We start from the raw sequence: 16,232 nt of genomic DNA on the forward strand, positions 1-16,232 counted from the left end.
TTGTCCAAACTTTCGTTAATTACTAAACAACTGGATGATTTCATGGCCATAGTTCAATCATCACCAAGTGCTAGTGTTATCAAAAATAGTATCACTTTGACTGATAAATGGCATGCCAATAGGCAATACCTATCCAAGTATCACCAGTGGAACCTCTCAAAGCAATGCATGCTACAAGAACTTGTCTGGATGCAACAGCATCACCTTCTACCTACTCTCTATTAAAACACAGCATCCTGTCTAGTCACAGAGGTCATCAGGAAAGCATCCTACTTGTATTCTGCTTCAGTTTTAATGTAGTGTATCCAGAGTCAGAATATATCCAGCTACCGGAGATTTTTTTTTTTTTTAAAAAAGACAGGAGAAGCAGCTGGAAAAGCAATATTTCAATGTTTCATTAAATCAGTGAACATAGTGGAGAGACTTCTCACAGAAGCTGGCCCAAAAGACAAAAACATTCTTGAGATAAAACCATTTTAATAAACATGGGGCTAATGGATTTATTTTGGCTTGCCTTTTGGTAATCTCACATTGGGAAATATAATAGCAACTCCAAATAAAACTTACAAATGAGCAGAAATTCTTTCAACTAAAAATCAAGTTATTTAACGAATCTGAGCTAACAGAGGGCATACAAACACCAACACTTTATGAGGGTGATACCACATACACAGGTCTGTGGTTAGGTCTGTCATTTATAAAACATTTATAAAACATTTCTGTGATGGTGCACTTAAGTTAAAAAGAGGGACAGAAGTCAGTCCCTATTTTTCTACTCTATCTACCAGATCAAAACCAAAAAATTACCTGCAGGATTCCAACAGACTGAGAAAGTTGCTTCAGAGTCTAACCAAGCTGCATATAGACTAAAGAGTCATCAGTGAATACTACACAAATGAAAGCTCTGTGCAGGGATCTCATCTTCAAAGGGTACAAGACTCAGTTGTTATTTCAGGTATTTTTGGAAACAAAGGTTCATTTAACACATTAATTTTACAGGAGGCCACCAGCTCTTAAAAGATAGCCAGCTATAAAGGGAAGCACGCAACCCCCTCTCAGATCTGTTGGCATTTGTGCACTTGCCTGAAGTGCTTAATTACCTTCTGGCTTGAAAGATCTTTCTTTAGCTTTTCCAACTCTTCTTGCTGGCTTTGATATTTCAGCTGCAGTTCAGAGACTAGTCTGTTGCCATTACCAGAACACCACTCAGTTGGAGAAGAGTCGCTGCTGTTCCGGGTTTTGTTCGATCCGATCATGTCTTTTAATGGGCGTCTGGCTTTATGTGGAATGCGGCCAAAATCGAACGGAAAAGCTGAACTAGTCAGTCCTGCATAAAACAATTTCTTCTAGTTCAACTCACTCAATCAAAGGGCATTTCAATACATTCAATCTTTCTTTAAAAAATATGCTCATTAAAATTGGGACTAAGTATTAGGACTAAGCATTTAAATAGCCTGGTACAATAGTGTCAAACATTGCTTATAATCCCAAATTGCTTCCTTTTGTGGAAAGGGAATATAGCTCAAATTAAAGCCCCATGCCTCTGCCACCCCCACACACCTCCCCAAAAGATTTACTTCATATGCGAATGCTTGTGAAATAAAAAGCTGATGATTAGAACACACAGTTTTACATTTCACTACATAAAATGTAAGGCACCATGGCAAAGCATCTTTGCTAACCAAGAAAGCTTCAAGTAATTCCTTGTTAAGTCAGTAGCTGTTACGGCAAATATCCTGATATCACAGCATTCTGCTCCCGTAAGGGACATTCAAAGTAATGTTTACCTCCATTTATATAACTAACAAAATGTATTTAGAAAGAATAATGCTTTCCATAGGATGAAATCATTTAGATGCCAGCTGAAGTGGTCTTAAGAAGCTGTAAATGTCTCTTCAGGCACTAGCCAAAGGTAAGAACCTGCTACAATGCAGCTGAGTTCCCACTGCACAGGCATCCTCACCTTCTTCCCCACTTTCGAAGCCAGACACATTACATGCATGTTTGCAAGTGTGAAGACAAGTCCAATTCAGTCACTGGCTCTGAATAAAGGATAAACAAAGCCTCAAGTTTTCCCTTCACCCTGCAACTTTGCAAGTGGCAAAAATAAAGAAGTTCACGTGCTCAAGGAACCTGCAACAACAGCTAAGAAGAGTTCTTGCATATCCTATTACATCTGACTGGATAGGGACTCTCAAACATAGGGTTTTTTTTTTTTAATTAAAACAATCTGGATTTAGTTTATGAAGAAAGGATAAGTCTGCATTTATTTCCTGGAAATATATATATATATATATATCTCTACCTCACAGTGCTATATGATAAAGGAGGAAAGGCTGAAAAGTGGAGCTTCCCCTCCCCTTCCCCTCACGGCTACCTTTACTCCCTTCTGCCAGGTGCTTCCTCTTTTCTTCTAGGACCATTGAGTCCTCCAAGTCTTTTGGAGTTGGATCCAGCAATTCCCACTCTTCACTAGTGTAAAATATGCTCTTGCGGTTTTCGTTATTTCCTTTTCTTAAAGAGGACATGGAATTTCTGTGAAAAACACAGCAGTCAAAATGACAAACATCTACATTTTGCAACCATTTTATAAAGCAGATTTCGGGACAACCACTGCAGTGAAAAAAGCGCAAACCAAAAATAAGCTCACACACACACAAAGCCAATAGCATAAAAGCTCTCAAAGAAAATTAAAGCATGTTTTTATATTATTGCACCTGCCATCAATTGTCCTGTATTTCAAGAGGCAGCAGAACTATTTGGCTCTAACAGGATCTTACTGTCTCAGAGACCTCTCTGGTCTTTCATATCATTCTCTGTTTTATCTTTGTTTTGGCAGGAGAAAAGAAAACAAAAGGCTTAGAAGCAGTGCCTGGTTCTTGACCAGTTATTTCAGCTTAGAATTGTAGGATAAGTGCCAAGCATTAACCAAAACAGTATGCAGTCAGAAGTGCCTATATGTTATAGTGTCATGTCCTGGATTAATATCAAACACAGGGCCATCCAAGAGACCTGTAGTTGCACAGCTGAAGACAGACTCCTCAGCAATTTCCTTCTTAAAGTGGAATGCTGCCAATTAGCTGCAAGAAAGTTTCAGAGACAACCTCTATATTCCAATCAAATAGCTTTCTAGGAGGAAAAAACAAGAAAGTGTATTTTTAATGAGCAGGATCAGGTTCACCCACCTAACCTCCCCCAAAGCCATGCGACCAGAAGGTTCAAGTCCACCCTTAATGTATGATCCAGAGCACACGGACAGTGACTTACAGCACTGAGCCACACTGATTCTCAGGTGGAGAAGATGTCACCACAAATACCCACGAATCAAATCACATTTCAGATGTACAGTTAGAAGGAAACCAGTTTAGAATCTCAACTTTTTCCTCCGGAGTGTTTATAGACGGAGTCCCCCTGGAATGCTTCATTACCAGGCACGCTGACTCTGCAGACCCAGAGCAGGAAGCAGCCTCTGCTTCACCAGTTACATCTCCCACTCAGAGCATCAAACCCAGGTGGATGGCAGGCGTCCAAAGGCACCAGACTCGTGTCACCTGGCACCTCCACAGCTACTCTGAACAGCAGCCCATCTCTTACCACATCATCTTGCAAACATCTATTCTGCTCTTGAACAACTTCCATCTAAGACCTTTGAGCACCACCTTTTAAAAGCATCATATCATTTTAAAGCTTGAAAAAAATCACAAAAAGAAGTCAAATGAACTGCAGATTTTTTTTTCCAAAAACAGCTGATAGGCACATGCACTATGACAGCTCACACTGAATTTTGCAAATCACTTGCACTTAAGTTGCATGGCTTAATCCCTTTTCATTAGAATAAAAATAGGCAGTTGATTAAAAAAAAAATCCCTAAACACAGTATGCCAAATACAATTGGACAGAGCACATAAAACCTAAACACATGATCTACTGACTTTTACATTCCTTTGTTTTTAGTGTGATTGGGCAACTCAAGGTTATTCTAGTTCAACATGTTTCAAAGTCTGTGTTCTACATAAATGAAAGACCCGAGGAGCTGACAAAATTAAAGGGAAAACACAGGCTTAGATGTTTGTATACGCAAGTTAGAACTTGAAAATAGATTAAAAATAGAAAAAAATATATTTGTAGCAAAAGCTGAAACCTTCCAGTTATTAGTTCACCACTCAGGATGCAAATGCAATTGTTGCAGCAATAACCTCTTCTCTGGTAAACACGTCAAACACGTCAGAGTAAGGAGGACGCAATTAAGGCATATATTACACTTACCAAATGTAGGCTCCCAGCAATGTGGAAAGCTGAAGTTTTAGAAAAGCCTCCACTCATCCTCTAATAGTGGGATTAAAGCTGGGCACTGCCCAACGGGCTGCTGCAAGGAGCAGTGAGGCACCCATTGCACAACAGGGATCAGACACAGAAAACCGCAGCAAGTTCTGGGAGAACGGAGACCCACCGACCACTGCGGTGCTGCCACATGTAGTTAGCACTGTTGAGCTCAAGCATTTTAATGTTTTTACCATTGTTTTTTTTATAATCACAGTACTATAATGTGGCATTTAGTTTTCAAGTTTAATGATCTTGATCAGATTCCACATAGTTAACCATCCAATACAACTAACCAGACCTTTGTGGTACCTTCCCAAAGAATACTGCAAACCCCTTAAAAGAGAACAGGTTAATCTAGAAGGGACAAATGAGGTTGTACATGCAGTCTGGCTTCTTGCACATATTAAGATACAAGACCTTATACAACCACTTCATGCTTTTTCCACAAGTGTTCTACTCAACCTAAAATGGACTAAAGATAATTAACCACAACTGTGTCATGAGAAAGGTTTGTGTCTGAAGGCCCTTTGCATCGTTAGTGAATAGCTGTGCTTGCTAGTTGGGCACCATCCAACTCAGATTTGAACAAGACTCTGTGGGCTGAAAAAGAAAAGGCATTTAATTATGATTATCTTTAATATTCATGTAAAAGAAGTCCAAATTAAGGTTATAAATGCTCTACCCCTCTCTGAGTAGCTGAGTGGAACAATCAGGAAGGAAAATCTGTTCCCATCAAAACCGTGCTGAAGAAAATTTATCTTTCTAGTGAAGACAGCACAGGCACTGATGAGTTCAGAACTGCTGCAGACCCAGGCCTCCAGGCAAGCTTATCTCACTTGGTAGCGCAAGTTAAAGGCTCATGCCCTGGGCCTTGCATCAGGCAGAGTTAACACTAGTCCACAGCTTTCAGAGATGGGTTACTGCAAGGTCCATGCTAACGGTAATAAAGCTCATCAGAGGTTCAAGCATTTTATCATGCAGACAAGTAACTTCTGAGAAGGGCAGACTTGTCCCACTGACAGAACACATGGCCAGGGACAGTGCATCCCTCTCCAAGTTTTAGCTGTTGGTCAGGAAACCTTCTCCAAAACACCCAAGACTTTGGTCTTGGTCCAGAGACTAAGTTTGCACAAAAGCGGCAATTCTGGCACAGACACAGCGCCCCGCTGCCAGCAGCCTGCACGTAGCAATGTGAACCTCAGCACAGAGGGGCACTAGAGCTCTCTGTAAAGGAGGTCCAGAGTTTTTAAAAATCTGTTATTAGACCCTACAAGTCTTATTTTGCCAGGAAAATTTTCATACGAGTGAACCACTGCAGCTGAATAACTCCAAGAACAGTAGATGGGGCAAAGCAAACATTCAGCCTGGAAGAGCTTTATTGTATGAAACTTTCTCATATATTTATTCCCAGGGACCTGCAAGGTCTCCAGGCCATCACAGCCAGAGCATTACAGAGGAAGCCCACCTCCTGAACGCCACAGCACAGCATGAGCTGCCACCACCACCAATATCCTCCTTTTCAGCCCAAGGGCTCCCAACCCACAACTCCAGCGTTAGTCACACTGTGCAGTCACACAGAAACACCAACACATCAACCAGGCAACGCTGAGAGCTTACCCTCACACTGCCCTTCTAGCTAGACTTCCCAAAAGCACATCACCTGCAGCTGAGAAAAGGACAAAAAGCAGGAGGAAAGATGAATTGGGGTGTACTTAAAAGAACACCTCTGGCTTTCTAGAATTCTCTCTAAAGAAATGATTAAATGTTGTCTTCCTTGTCTAACGAAGAAATTTAAGTTTCACCAAAGCCAATCAACTATGTAAAACCAGGAAGACATGCAAGGCTATCAGCTGAAACAGGACATGTAGTAATATGATTCAGTTGTTTCTTAATCCAACCATACCCAATGCCTTTTCCAGAACTTAAATGGCACTCTCCAGTTGTCAAAGAAAAGCCCAAAACAAAACACACAAAATCCTAGCACCTTGTGACCTCTCAGATCTGTGCTTAACAGGAAAGCTTTAAAAGGAATCTGTTTAACTCAGCACTGCTGATGAAACCCAACAACATTTTATTGGCAGCTCAAGAGGGATGTGGTCTGGTTACCAAAGCCACAGCTCTGCTTTGTGAACTGTTCTGTAATAGCACTGTAATATCCTTTCAGTAGAAGCGGAAGATCCATCAATGTGGAGAAAGCAAAGTGTAAAAACACACTTTTAAAAAGAATGGTAGCAAGCCAATGAAAGCCAGCAGAACTGCTTCTTTAAAGCAATTAGTGTTAGGAGTAAACTCATTAGGAGTGCGGGAGTTAGCTGTGGTTTTGGTGTTGCTCAGGAAGGGTCTGCCACATCTTGGCTGAGGAATTCAAAACTTCACCAGCTTCCAATTTATTCTGTGTACTTTCTTATTTTAAAGAAAGAACAATTTACATTGTTTCAATCCCTATCACTAAAAATACCTCATGAGCACGAACGGTTAAGCACTAGATGCTGCGTCTCTGCTAGAACAGCAGCAATTAGCAGCCCTATTGCCCAACCAAGGACACCAAACAGCACTGCCCGTGCCAAAACGCAGCGGGCATTCCCGGGGCTCCAGGCTTGGGTTCCCAGGGCAGAGCCAATACCACAGGATCTCATTCTCTTTAGCAATGCTACGTAACAACTATGTTCAGCTCTGCCCTTCACATGAGCAACTACAGCAAAGAAGCAATTTACTTGGGGATACAGGGCAACATATTCCACCCCATCACGTCCAGTTCTTGTAAAAAGCTACCACATAGCCATGGCCTTCACCAGGCAGCAGCCCCCCAGAACCCCCAACTTACTTGATCTCAGCACTCCACTGCTTCAGGGAGAAGTTGATGGCGCTGGGCTGCACGGGCGCCGGCTGGGAAGCAGCCTGCTCCCCCACGAGGTCTGTAGGGGACGTCTCCACGGCTAGAATATTTCTAGCTCTTTCTGCTGAAGCATTTTGACTTAGGATACTCAACTCTACAAATAAGAAATGAATATAAGACGCAGAGAAAAAGAAAAACTAGAAACATGCAAAATTTTCAGGGAGTAAAACAATAACTTAAGGTCAAGTTTTACATTAAAAATAACTGCATAAAGTTATATTCCTACTAAGCCATCAGTGATTATATTAAGGTTTTACTTTGAGTTACATCACAACTTTATAAAACTTTTTTTTTTTTTCTTAAAAGAGCAAAGTACTTTCCTCAACACATTACTATTGCCATGTTCTTCTGACACCAGGTCTCAGGTCACAGCTCAAGAACCATTAAGAAGGCAATTTACGATTTCAATTAGCTAATATTTGTTCATCAAGGTTAAGTGGCTAAAAAGCCACACAACTTAATGTGAATTAATTGTATTAATCCACAAAAACCCTTGTAAAACCAGCTCAGGTCTGTCCAAGCCGAGTCCAGAGCAGTGGCACAGAAGTGCTGCTAACTCTGCTTACAGGCTGGGCTTTGTCCTAGAAATCACTTGGCCACTCCTGGTGCAAGTCAGTGAGCCCCAGGGAGCAGAGCCAGCTCCGAGCAAACCCAGCCCGGGTGCTCGGGCAGCCGAGGCCCTTAGCAGGGCAGCGCAGGCACCGCACCAAACCCGTCACATCTGCAGGAGTTGATCAGCGCTGCTGGGGCCAAGCGCAGCTAGAGCCAGACTGGCGCGGCCCTGACCGCAGAGCGCGGCGCGGGCCAGCGCTGCACGTGTGCTGGGGAGCCCACGCGGGCGCCCCGGCGGCTCCGGAGGGGCCAGACCCCGGCTGAACGCCCGGGAGCTCTGCTCCAGCCCCTGCTGCCTGCTTTTGTGATGCAGAACAAGCTCCGCTGCAAGCAACTGAACACAGCAGGAACATCCGGACCTGTGTTTAAGTGCAGACACAAAGCTTAAAGCAGAAAGCCACCTGCAGCGCTCCCGGTTCAGAATCTGCTCTAAATAATAAGATATTTCCATTCTATGAAGCTTACACCAGTCACAATGGCCATAGGGCTATAGCTCACAGCTTAAGTGGGAAACACAGCCTAAAAAAGCACGTGTGCCTTCCTGTACTGCTGAAAGCAGGGGCATGTTGCAAGGCAGAAAACTGGAACAAGGAATTAATCCAAATATTTTTCTTTGCTTTGTTTTGAGTCAGATGAATTCCTGATCAGGGCTGCTTGATCTAGCCCAAGGATTTGTGCAGAAGCAGCACCAATGGCAAGGGGAGCTCTGACCACTTTGCGTAGCGGCCTCAACCTGGACTTTGGCAAAGGAGCTGCCTCTGCCGTACGGAACAGAACAGTGCACTCACTATGTACATAGCATTAACATAAAAGTAATTGTTTTATTCTCAGCAGTAAAGTCTTCAGCAGAAAATACCAACCAAAAAGTCCCATATACAGGACAGCTTCTTTATTAGTAACTGATGTAACATGTGCCCTGTATAATTTGCACAGGGTAGGAGGAAGGTCTTGCCTCAATAACCTTTTGTCTCTTGGTGAACTCTCAAGGTGCATGTTAAGATTAACTATGATTAAAGACCTATGGTAACTCAAACTGTAATTAAGTAGCATCTCACTTCTGCTGAAATCCATAATGGCATTTGCAAAAGGACCAATTAACAAGTGTTACAGACTCTTCTACTAAGAAAGCAGTTCAAAAGAGGAAGATTCCTGTGCGAGCTCAACATTAGGAAGCCTGATGCCAAACTCTCTGCCACTAGGTTATCCGTGCCAGGCATCCTGCTCCCAGTGGAGCATTTAAATCCTTTCCACCCAACAAGCCAGTGATGACTGCACATCAAATACTACCTGCAGCATGTGATCCAACTAACACGCAACCACGCTGAAGGGGACTGGTAACCAACAATTATTTTTGCCCCCAAAGAGAAATATTTAAGACAACACGCTTTACATATCATCAAGATGTGATTTTTATCTCTCTATCCAATCCTCTTTGGGGCTTTTTGCTGAATGTACATTTTTACATGCATTTTTGCCTGAACGTGGTGACACGTGTGGACTATGTAATAATAATGGAGCACAGTGGCTAACGTGGCCATAAAAAACAGATCAGGTTTTTATATTTATTTCAAAATGAAAGAATCTTGTTATAAATGCATGATATATCAATTTTTATTAATGCAAATTAGAAATTGATAAATAGCATAATTAGGAGTTGGCATGAAAAAGAACTACTAACACTCAATGCCAAAAAAATAAGAAAATCATCTTGTAAAATGAATTTACTTGACTTCCATAGTAGTAATGCAGCTCCACTACAAAACCACCAGATTTATATGATCTTTTTTCCCCACAGGCCACTTTGCAGAACATTCTCAAGTACTTTAGTGTTTACTTTTTGATTTGAATATTCTTAAGAATTCTTATAAGAACGCTTGCCTATCAAGTCTGAACCACAGAGCAGTACCTTTTTGTTCCTCCCCCCCTTTTTTTTTTCCTCTCCTTCGAGTTACTCCAGATTTCTGAGCTAAACTGTATTGAGATTTTTTTATATATATATATATATAAGATTAAAAGGAAAGAACGGGGTGGGATGGGGGCAGAACAGACATGACTACAGTGAGCAGTTTTGTTTCTCAGCCAAAGATAGAATACTTCCTTATTTAGAGAGCTACTGACAGTATTTGTACTCAAGCACACACACACACACAAAAAAAAAAAAAAAAAAAAACCACATTTCTATGTTCCAGGATAAAGCACACCATCACATGCACGGGTAGTCAGGTAGTCAGCAACATGGAGGCAGAGCCTTTAAGAATTCCCCAACTCTGTATGAAAATTCATGGCCCTTCCCATTTTCTAAAACCTTCCCATCTTCCACAAACGTAACCATTTCTTAAAAAGGTCTCATTTGCTGAAGCCATTGCATTCTGTCCAACAAAACAAGGCAATAGAGGCAGTTTCAAATTTAACCGCCAGGTGTCCATGAACAGGACTCAACCTCTCAATTCCCTCTACACTCCTTGCATTGGCTTTAATAAATCACCCAGCCCAGTAATACACAAGTTCAGCTGGTTATCCAGCAGAAAAAAGCCCAACACCTACAAGAAATATTAGCACAGGTCAGTCACCTAAACCGACTGGAGTCTTGCACTTAGCTCCTAAATCCGATGCAAACAGTAGCAACTCCACAACCCTCCACAAACTTTAACGACAAGAGACGAAATTCACCTGAAATGTGGAAAGCAGGATAAACAGGTACAGATAGACTTGGGAGTGGAATTCCACTTTATAGTTGATGCAGTCCCACAGCCTCTGCTTCCAAAAGCTGGTAATCCTTCCCTTACTTAGCTGTTAAGCCATAACCCCTCTCCTCCATCAGCTCTGGCAATGGTTTCATTGCACAACAAATATATTCCACTCATTAATACAGCAGAAAAAGATATCCTCCTTTTTGGCCAAACTGGAAACTGAACTAACCCAGCGCAGAGTCGCCGCAAACAAGGAGCAAAGGGAGCTCGGATCTTGCACAGCCAGGAACAAGAGCGCGAAGGTGGTGGGGGAAGCGGCTGGCGAGGCGAACGCGGTGCTCCCCGCGCCGCTGTGAGCGCTGCACGCCAACGCACGCCGTGCACGGCCCAACCGCCCTGCAACCAGCCCGCCTGCTGCCGCCGAGACGGCCTCGCGCCAGCCAGGCTCTGTGCCCACCCTCTTGTGCTAGCCCTGCCGCTTACCTGGCCCCGTATGAAACCACTTCAGGAACTTTTATTGGCTTAAACTAACTGGAAGGACTAAGGGGGGGGCAGTTTCTTGCTAGCTTCACTCCCTGCCTTCAGGAAGCCAAGACAAGCAGCAACACAAGAGCAAGGGACAGAGCTGGGGGCTGCTCTGAGCAGAGACCAGGCCCTACTAAAGCAGGGCCCCTCCAGGCAGCCGGGGCTGAGCAAGCACCATGAGCAGGCTGCTCTCACACGAATGCCATAAACGGGCTTGGAGGACATGGCTGCAGGGTGGGATCTGAACGAGGATGAGAAACAGCTTAGCGTTTCTGTCCTCACAGTGTGAGCAGATGGAAATCAACAAAATAAAGTCTTTTTATGTAATATGCCTGACCTCAACACTCCATTTAAACTCAAGGGATCTTTACTAGCATGTCTAACTTGGCACAGAGCAGATCACTTAGTCTTATTTATGGATAACAGATAAGTAACCAATCCATTTCTGTAATGCTCCAGGAATAAAACAATCCAGAAGGGCCTGAGCAGTGTGGTCAAAAAGCAGTTGAACTTCATATAACAAATAGCTACGTTTTTTTTATAATTCTGACCTCAGGTTAAAATTACATTTTGCTTGGTTGAAGATACTATAGAGGTTAAATGGAGGTTAAATTTCACATGTGTAGAATCAGTGTAAGTTGCCTTCTGCTTTTAAGAGGCAGAGAATGTACATCAGAGACCCATAAACTGCACCATACTTGTTTCAAGAACAAACAATATTTTCATTCAGAACATGAGATTCCCATTAGATGAATTCCAAATAAGTTCACATTAAAAAGTGGAATTTACATCCCAGGAAACCTAACATGCTGAACTTCCAAGATATTGCAAAAACTAAAAGACAGCTTATCTGATCTATAATTTGTCACTTTTAAATCTATTGCTAAAACCAGTTCATTGTCAATGCCTGTTTTACAGCTATTTGATAGTAATATGGAAAAAGGAAAACTTGCTAAGACTATGTTCCCTCCTTTGTTATTGCCTTGTATCGATAAACTGATACTGGTAGAAACACTTACTCCATCTTTACTCAGATTCCCAACCTACCCGGGTTGTCTTTGGCAACGAGACCTTTGGACAAGTCGCTTGGTGTTGGAGATGTTCGGCTGTCCCTTTTTGCCGCATCAAGGTTGTTGCAATATTCCCACCTCTTCTGCTGAAGCTCCTGAAGCCAGTAGGTCATGTCCTGACGCGTCGCAGCCTACAACACAGAGAAACGGAGCACTGAAGACATCGTTGCACCTCCCTGGCAGACGCGCACAGTTAGGTCAAATGCAGGAGGAGGAAAACACCTCTCAGATATCCTCCTTTCGCTGACCTGCTAATTACAACAAACAAAAAGTAATATACTTTAAAAGAAATAACCCTGCAATCTATTAGATGTACACAGTGCACGCATGTGCATTCCTGATTTTGCTATCAAATCCATTTTACATTAAAATTACACATGCATCTCTCTCTCCAGTTTTACATTCATATGCAAGAAAAAGTAGCAATAGCATTTTATATTTTTAGGAAGCATTGTTGGCTACATATTCCTCTTAAAAAAAAGAAAATCCCAATTTTCCTTGTTCAGATTGCTTAGCTGGCAGCAAAAAAGAGGAGATTAATATTGCATTATAATGCATGTACTTTCATGATTACAATCTACAGGCTGTATTACCTTGATTCCATGAGCCGACTAACTTCCACAGCAAGAAGGTATTTAAAACAGCAACACAAAATATTTATCTACAAGTCTACAGTCAATGTGAATGGGTAGCAGGCAAGCAAGAACTTGAACTGATCTTATAGCTGTGATTCTGCCTGGAACTTAAAAAGTAATTTCAAATGACATCAATTGACAACCCTGAAAGCTCAGCAAGAGGCTAACGGTGGCAGCTGACACTGCCACATAGGCTTGATTCCAACATGCATCCTAGGCAGCCAGTCTAGAAGCAGCACGGGATCACTGCACACTAGCAGCTTCGTTAGCTGCGCAATAAATACAAATTATCACCCATGGAAAGACAGGGAGACCTAGGCCGTGCCCAGCGAGCTGAAAGGCTCTTCCCCCTGGGCCTGCACGCAGCCCTCGCCCAGCGGCGCTGCGGTCAGGCGGCCGCGGAGCGCTCCGAGAGCCTCCACGAGCTGCCGTGGCTCCCTGCCCGGCAGCAACCACAACGCGACCAGCGGCCAAGTCACGTTGACTCAGAACAACTTATAATTAATTTCTGCCCACGACTAGTGCAACCTGATGAACCTTTTCCAAAGCTTGTCCCGTTATCCTCTCCCAAACGCTCCTAAAAAGTTAATAGAGCTGTTTTTTTTTTTTAACAACAGTATTTGCTGAGCACACCCTCAGTTTAAACAACATCATTGCTGGACGTCAGGATGGTTATGGCCCTGCAATACAAAACAAATGGCAAAGCAATATCCCTCCCCATGTTTAAGCAATTTTCCCCAAGAAGTATTCACTGCCCCCATTGCCACACTGATTACTTTGTATTTCTTCTCTTTTCTTGGAGATTTCCACTCCCTTTGAGCAATGCCCCCAAAACCGCACTTTCTGGAATTCTCCCTACCTGGCCAATAATGCAAAAAGGTTTTTTCTTTAAGAAGTCACACAGTCTCTCCCACCCTAAACTCCCCATTACTCCGAGAGAGGTTATCCGCACATAAGGCGACATACTACAGTATCTACCACCTGTGGAGAGCATTTCTTTGGTTCAAAAGCAACCAATCTGCACTACTCTCCAAAATAAACACCAATTTAAAAATAAATGGGAAATAACCTTTTCCTTCACTTATACATTCATTCTGCTATTTCTTTTCTTCATAGATGGTAGGGCTCCCTGTGCAAACATGAGCAAGTGTCAACTCAACAGCATTCCGTGTGAGAGCATCAGGCCCTATCCACACTGCCAGATTTCCACAATCTGTCCATAATTCAGGATATGTGTTTTCCCTGCTTCTTTACTAAAATGTTGGTATCAGCTATATAAAAAACAGGCTTTAAAAAACCTTTTACATTTACCTAGCTTCTTTTAATGTGCTCTAAAAACTGCAAACGCATAGAAAACTACAGTCATGCAACCATTAGGTTGCTTATCTGCATTTCTTAACTGTGAAGCATTTGCTTTATCTGCTGTAAAAACTACAGCATATTTTCCCCTCCAAGATTGCCATCAAACTGAGGAAATGAATCCCAAGTATATCAGAACATCTTCAGTTCTCACCAAATAACAAATACTGAGCTACCCAGATGATGAAATCATTGCCTTAACAAAAAACTGAAGCATTATGAAGAAATAATGCATTCCTGAACAGCACCATCATTTCAATGTGGAATTCCAGTTGCTTATTTCTTCTTGCTCTTCTCAGCTTATAATACTGAATAGGAAAGACCAGATCATGAGGGCTGGAAAATCTGACAAATAGCAAATTGAGGAATACAAGGCACATGAGTTCGAGGGTAAAGGCTCCATTTGACTTGACTTTTTTCCTCGTGCTCTGTGTGTAATGTTTTCTTCATAGATTAACTCACAGTTGACTTCGATGGTGGCTGAAATGGACTTTAGTATTCTTAATGACTTGAATTTATTCTTATTTCTACATGGTTTAAAGATAATTTCATAGGCCTTAACCGGGGTGTTGGGTTGTTCAACATAGAAGAAAACAGAACTATTCCAGGCAGTCACACGGCTCCTGCAGGACAAGCACCATAACTCGCGAGGAAGGCACCACCAGAGGATGTACAGTTGTTTTCTTTTCCTCTGACAGTTACTAAACTGGCACCTTTCCCCAGTCCCCAGAAAGGATACAGGAACAGAGCTCCATTCACGCTGACCCAGACGGTATAGGAAGGAACAACATGAAGAATGAAGGCAGAGCTAGAAGTCACCCAGAGAGGAGCAGAGGAAACCCCACAGGAAAGCCCTCTGCGCCTCAAAGTCTGCGCCACGACCGGCCCCGCTCACGGCCACGTAACCGCCCCGTCCCCGAGGCGGCTGCCGGCACTGGCGCTCGCTCCTTGCACCGGTGGGAAACAGTTACCCACTACAGCCCACATCACAAGCTACACAGCTCCCAGCACAGGCCTTCCTGCTCAAAAAAAAAAAAAAAAAAAAGGGTGCTCAGCATGAGTTTTCCCAGACACCTAATAATAATAATAAAAGACCTACAGCAATTACGCGCGGTCTGGAATTTTAACTTCTCTAAATGAAGCACTCAGAGTCTAAAAGCTGCTACAAGGAAAGCAATACAAGCTTATTTTTATACAGCTAAAGTTTTTAAAAATAAAAAGTATAGTTGAAAGCTTTCCCCCCAGGTAACCTGTTTACTGCTCCCTTGGGCACATTAAGGATTCCTTATGCCGACGCGAACATTTGCAGCTCCGGCCGCGCTAGGAGCAGCCGCCGGTGCGCGACAGTCCCGGCCCGCGGTCCCGGCGCCCGCTCTGCGCCGCGGGGCGGCTCTGCCGCTGCTCGCGGGGCCCGGCCGCGATTCGCCCTCCTCCGCCGAGGCGCCTGCGAGGAGCCGCCCCGCTCCGGGGGGCGCCGCCGCCCCGGGGGCTCCCCGCGCCGCCCGGGCCTACCTTGAGCACGGCCACGGCGCCGCCCGGGCTGTGCACCTCGAAGGCGGCGGCCTCGTCGCCCGCGGCGGCGGCGGCCTCGGGCTGGTGGTAGCTGAAGCAGGCGGCGGCGATGTCCAGGTGCCCCAGCGGCAGCGCCTCCTGCGGCCCCTTGAAGTAGTAGAGGTAGCAGCGGCGCGGGTCGAACACGAACCAGCGGCTGCGGAAGCCGCGCAGGGGGCCCTTGCCCGACAGCTTCTGCAGGTAGCCGCACAGCTTGGGGGCGCCGCCCGCCGGCTCGCCCGCCGCGGCGCCGGGAGCGGGGCCGGGAGCGGGGCCCTCGGCGCCGCTGCCCGCCGCGCCCTCCTCGCCCTCCGGCATCGCCGTCCCCGCCGCGCGCGCACGGACCGAGCCGGACCCGGCCGCGGCCCCGCCCCGCCCCGCCCCGCCGCGCGCGCGGCCTCTCGGGACTCGTAGTGCCGCGCGCAGGCGCCGCCCCTGCCTGGAGGCCCCGCGCGCCGGAGCCGCCTCGTTCGCCGCGGGCTGCCCCGTCCCCCCGCGGCTGCCGCTGCTCCCTGCAGCCGTCCCGAGGCGACACGGGGCTCTGCGAGCGCCAGCCGGGCCCGTCTGCAGA

At 44.6% G+C, this 16,232-nt stretch overlaps 1 protein-coding gene across 1 annotated transcript in view; it reads right to left on the bottom strand.

Annotated features, from left to right (window-relative positions):
- The window catches only part of TBC1D2B (TBC1 domain family member 2B), a 29,027-nt gene extending 13,048 nt beyond the window's left edge, over positions 1-15,979 (bottom strand). Inside the window, exons 1-5 of the mRNA XM_088520024.1 lie at positions 15,623-15,979; positions 12,094-12,247; positions 7,148-7,313; positions 2,378-2,535; positions 1,101-1,327 (exon numbers count right to left, since the gene is read on the bottom strand). Of these exons, the coding sequence (XP_088376150.1) occupies positions 1,101-1,327; positions 2,378-2,535; positions 7,148-7,313; positions 12,094-12,247; positions 15,623-15,979 (1,062 nt within the window). The remainder of the gene's footprint in view (positions 1-1,100; positions 1,328-2,377; positions 2,536-7,147; positions 7,314-12,093; positions 12,248-15,622) is intronic.
- Positions 15,980-16,232: the final 253 nt, after the last annotated feature.

This window comes from Tinamus guttatus, unplaced genomic scaffold, assembly GCF_059628265.1.
Source record: "Tinamus guttatus ecotype Peru unplaced genomic scaffold, ASM5962826v1 Tinamus_guttatus_pri_ptg000004l, whole genome shotgun sequence".
Classification (NCBI taxonomy): domain Eukaryota; kingdom Metazoa; phylum Chordata; class Aves; order Tinamiformes; family Tinamidae; genus Tinamus; species Tinamus guttatus.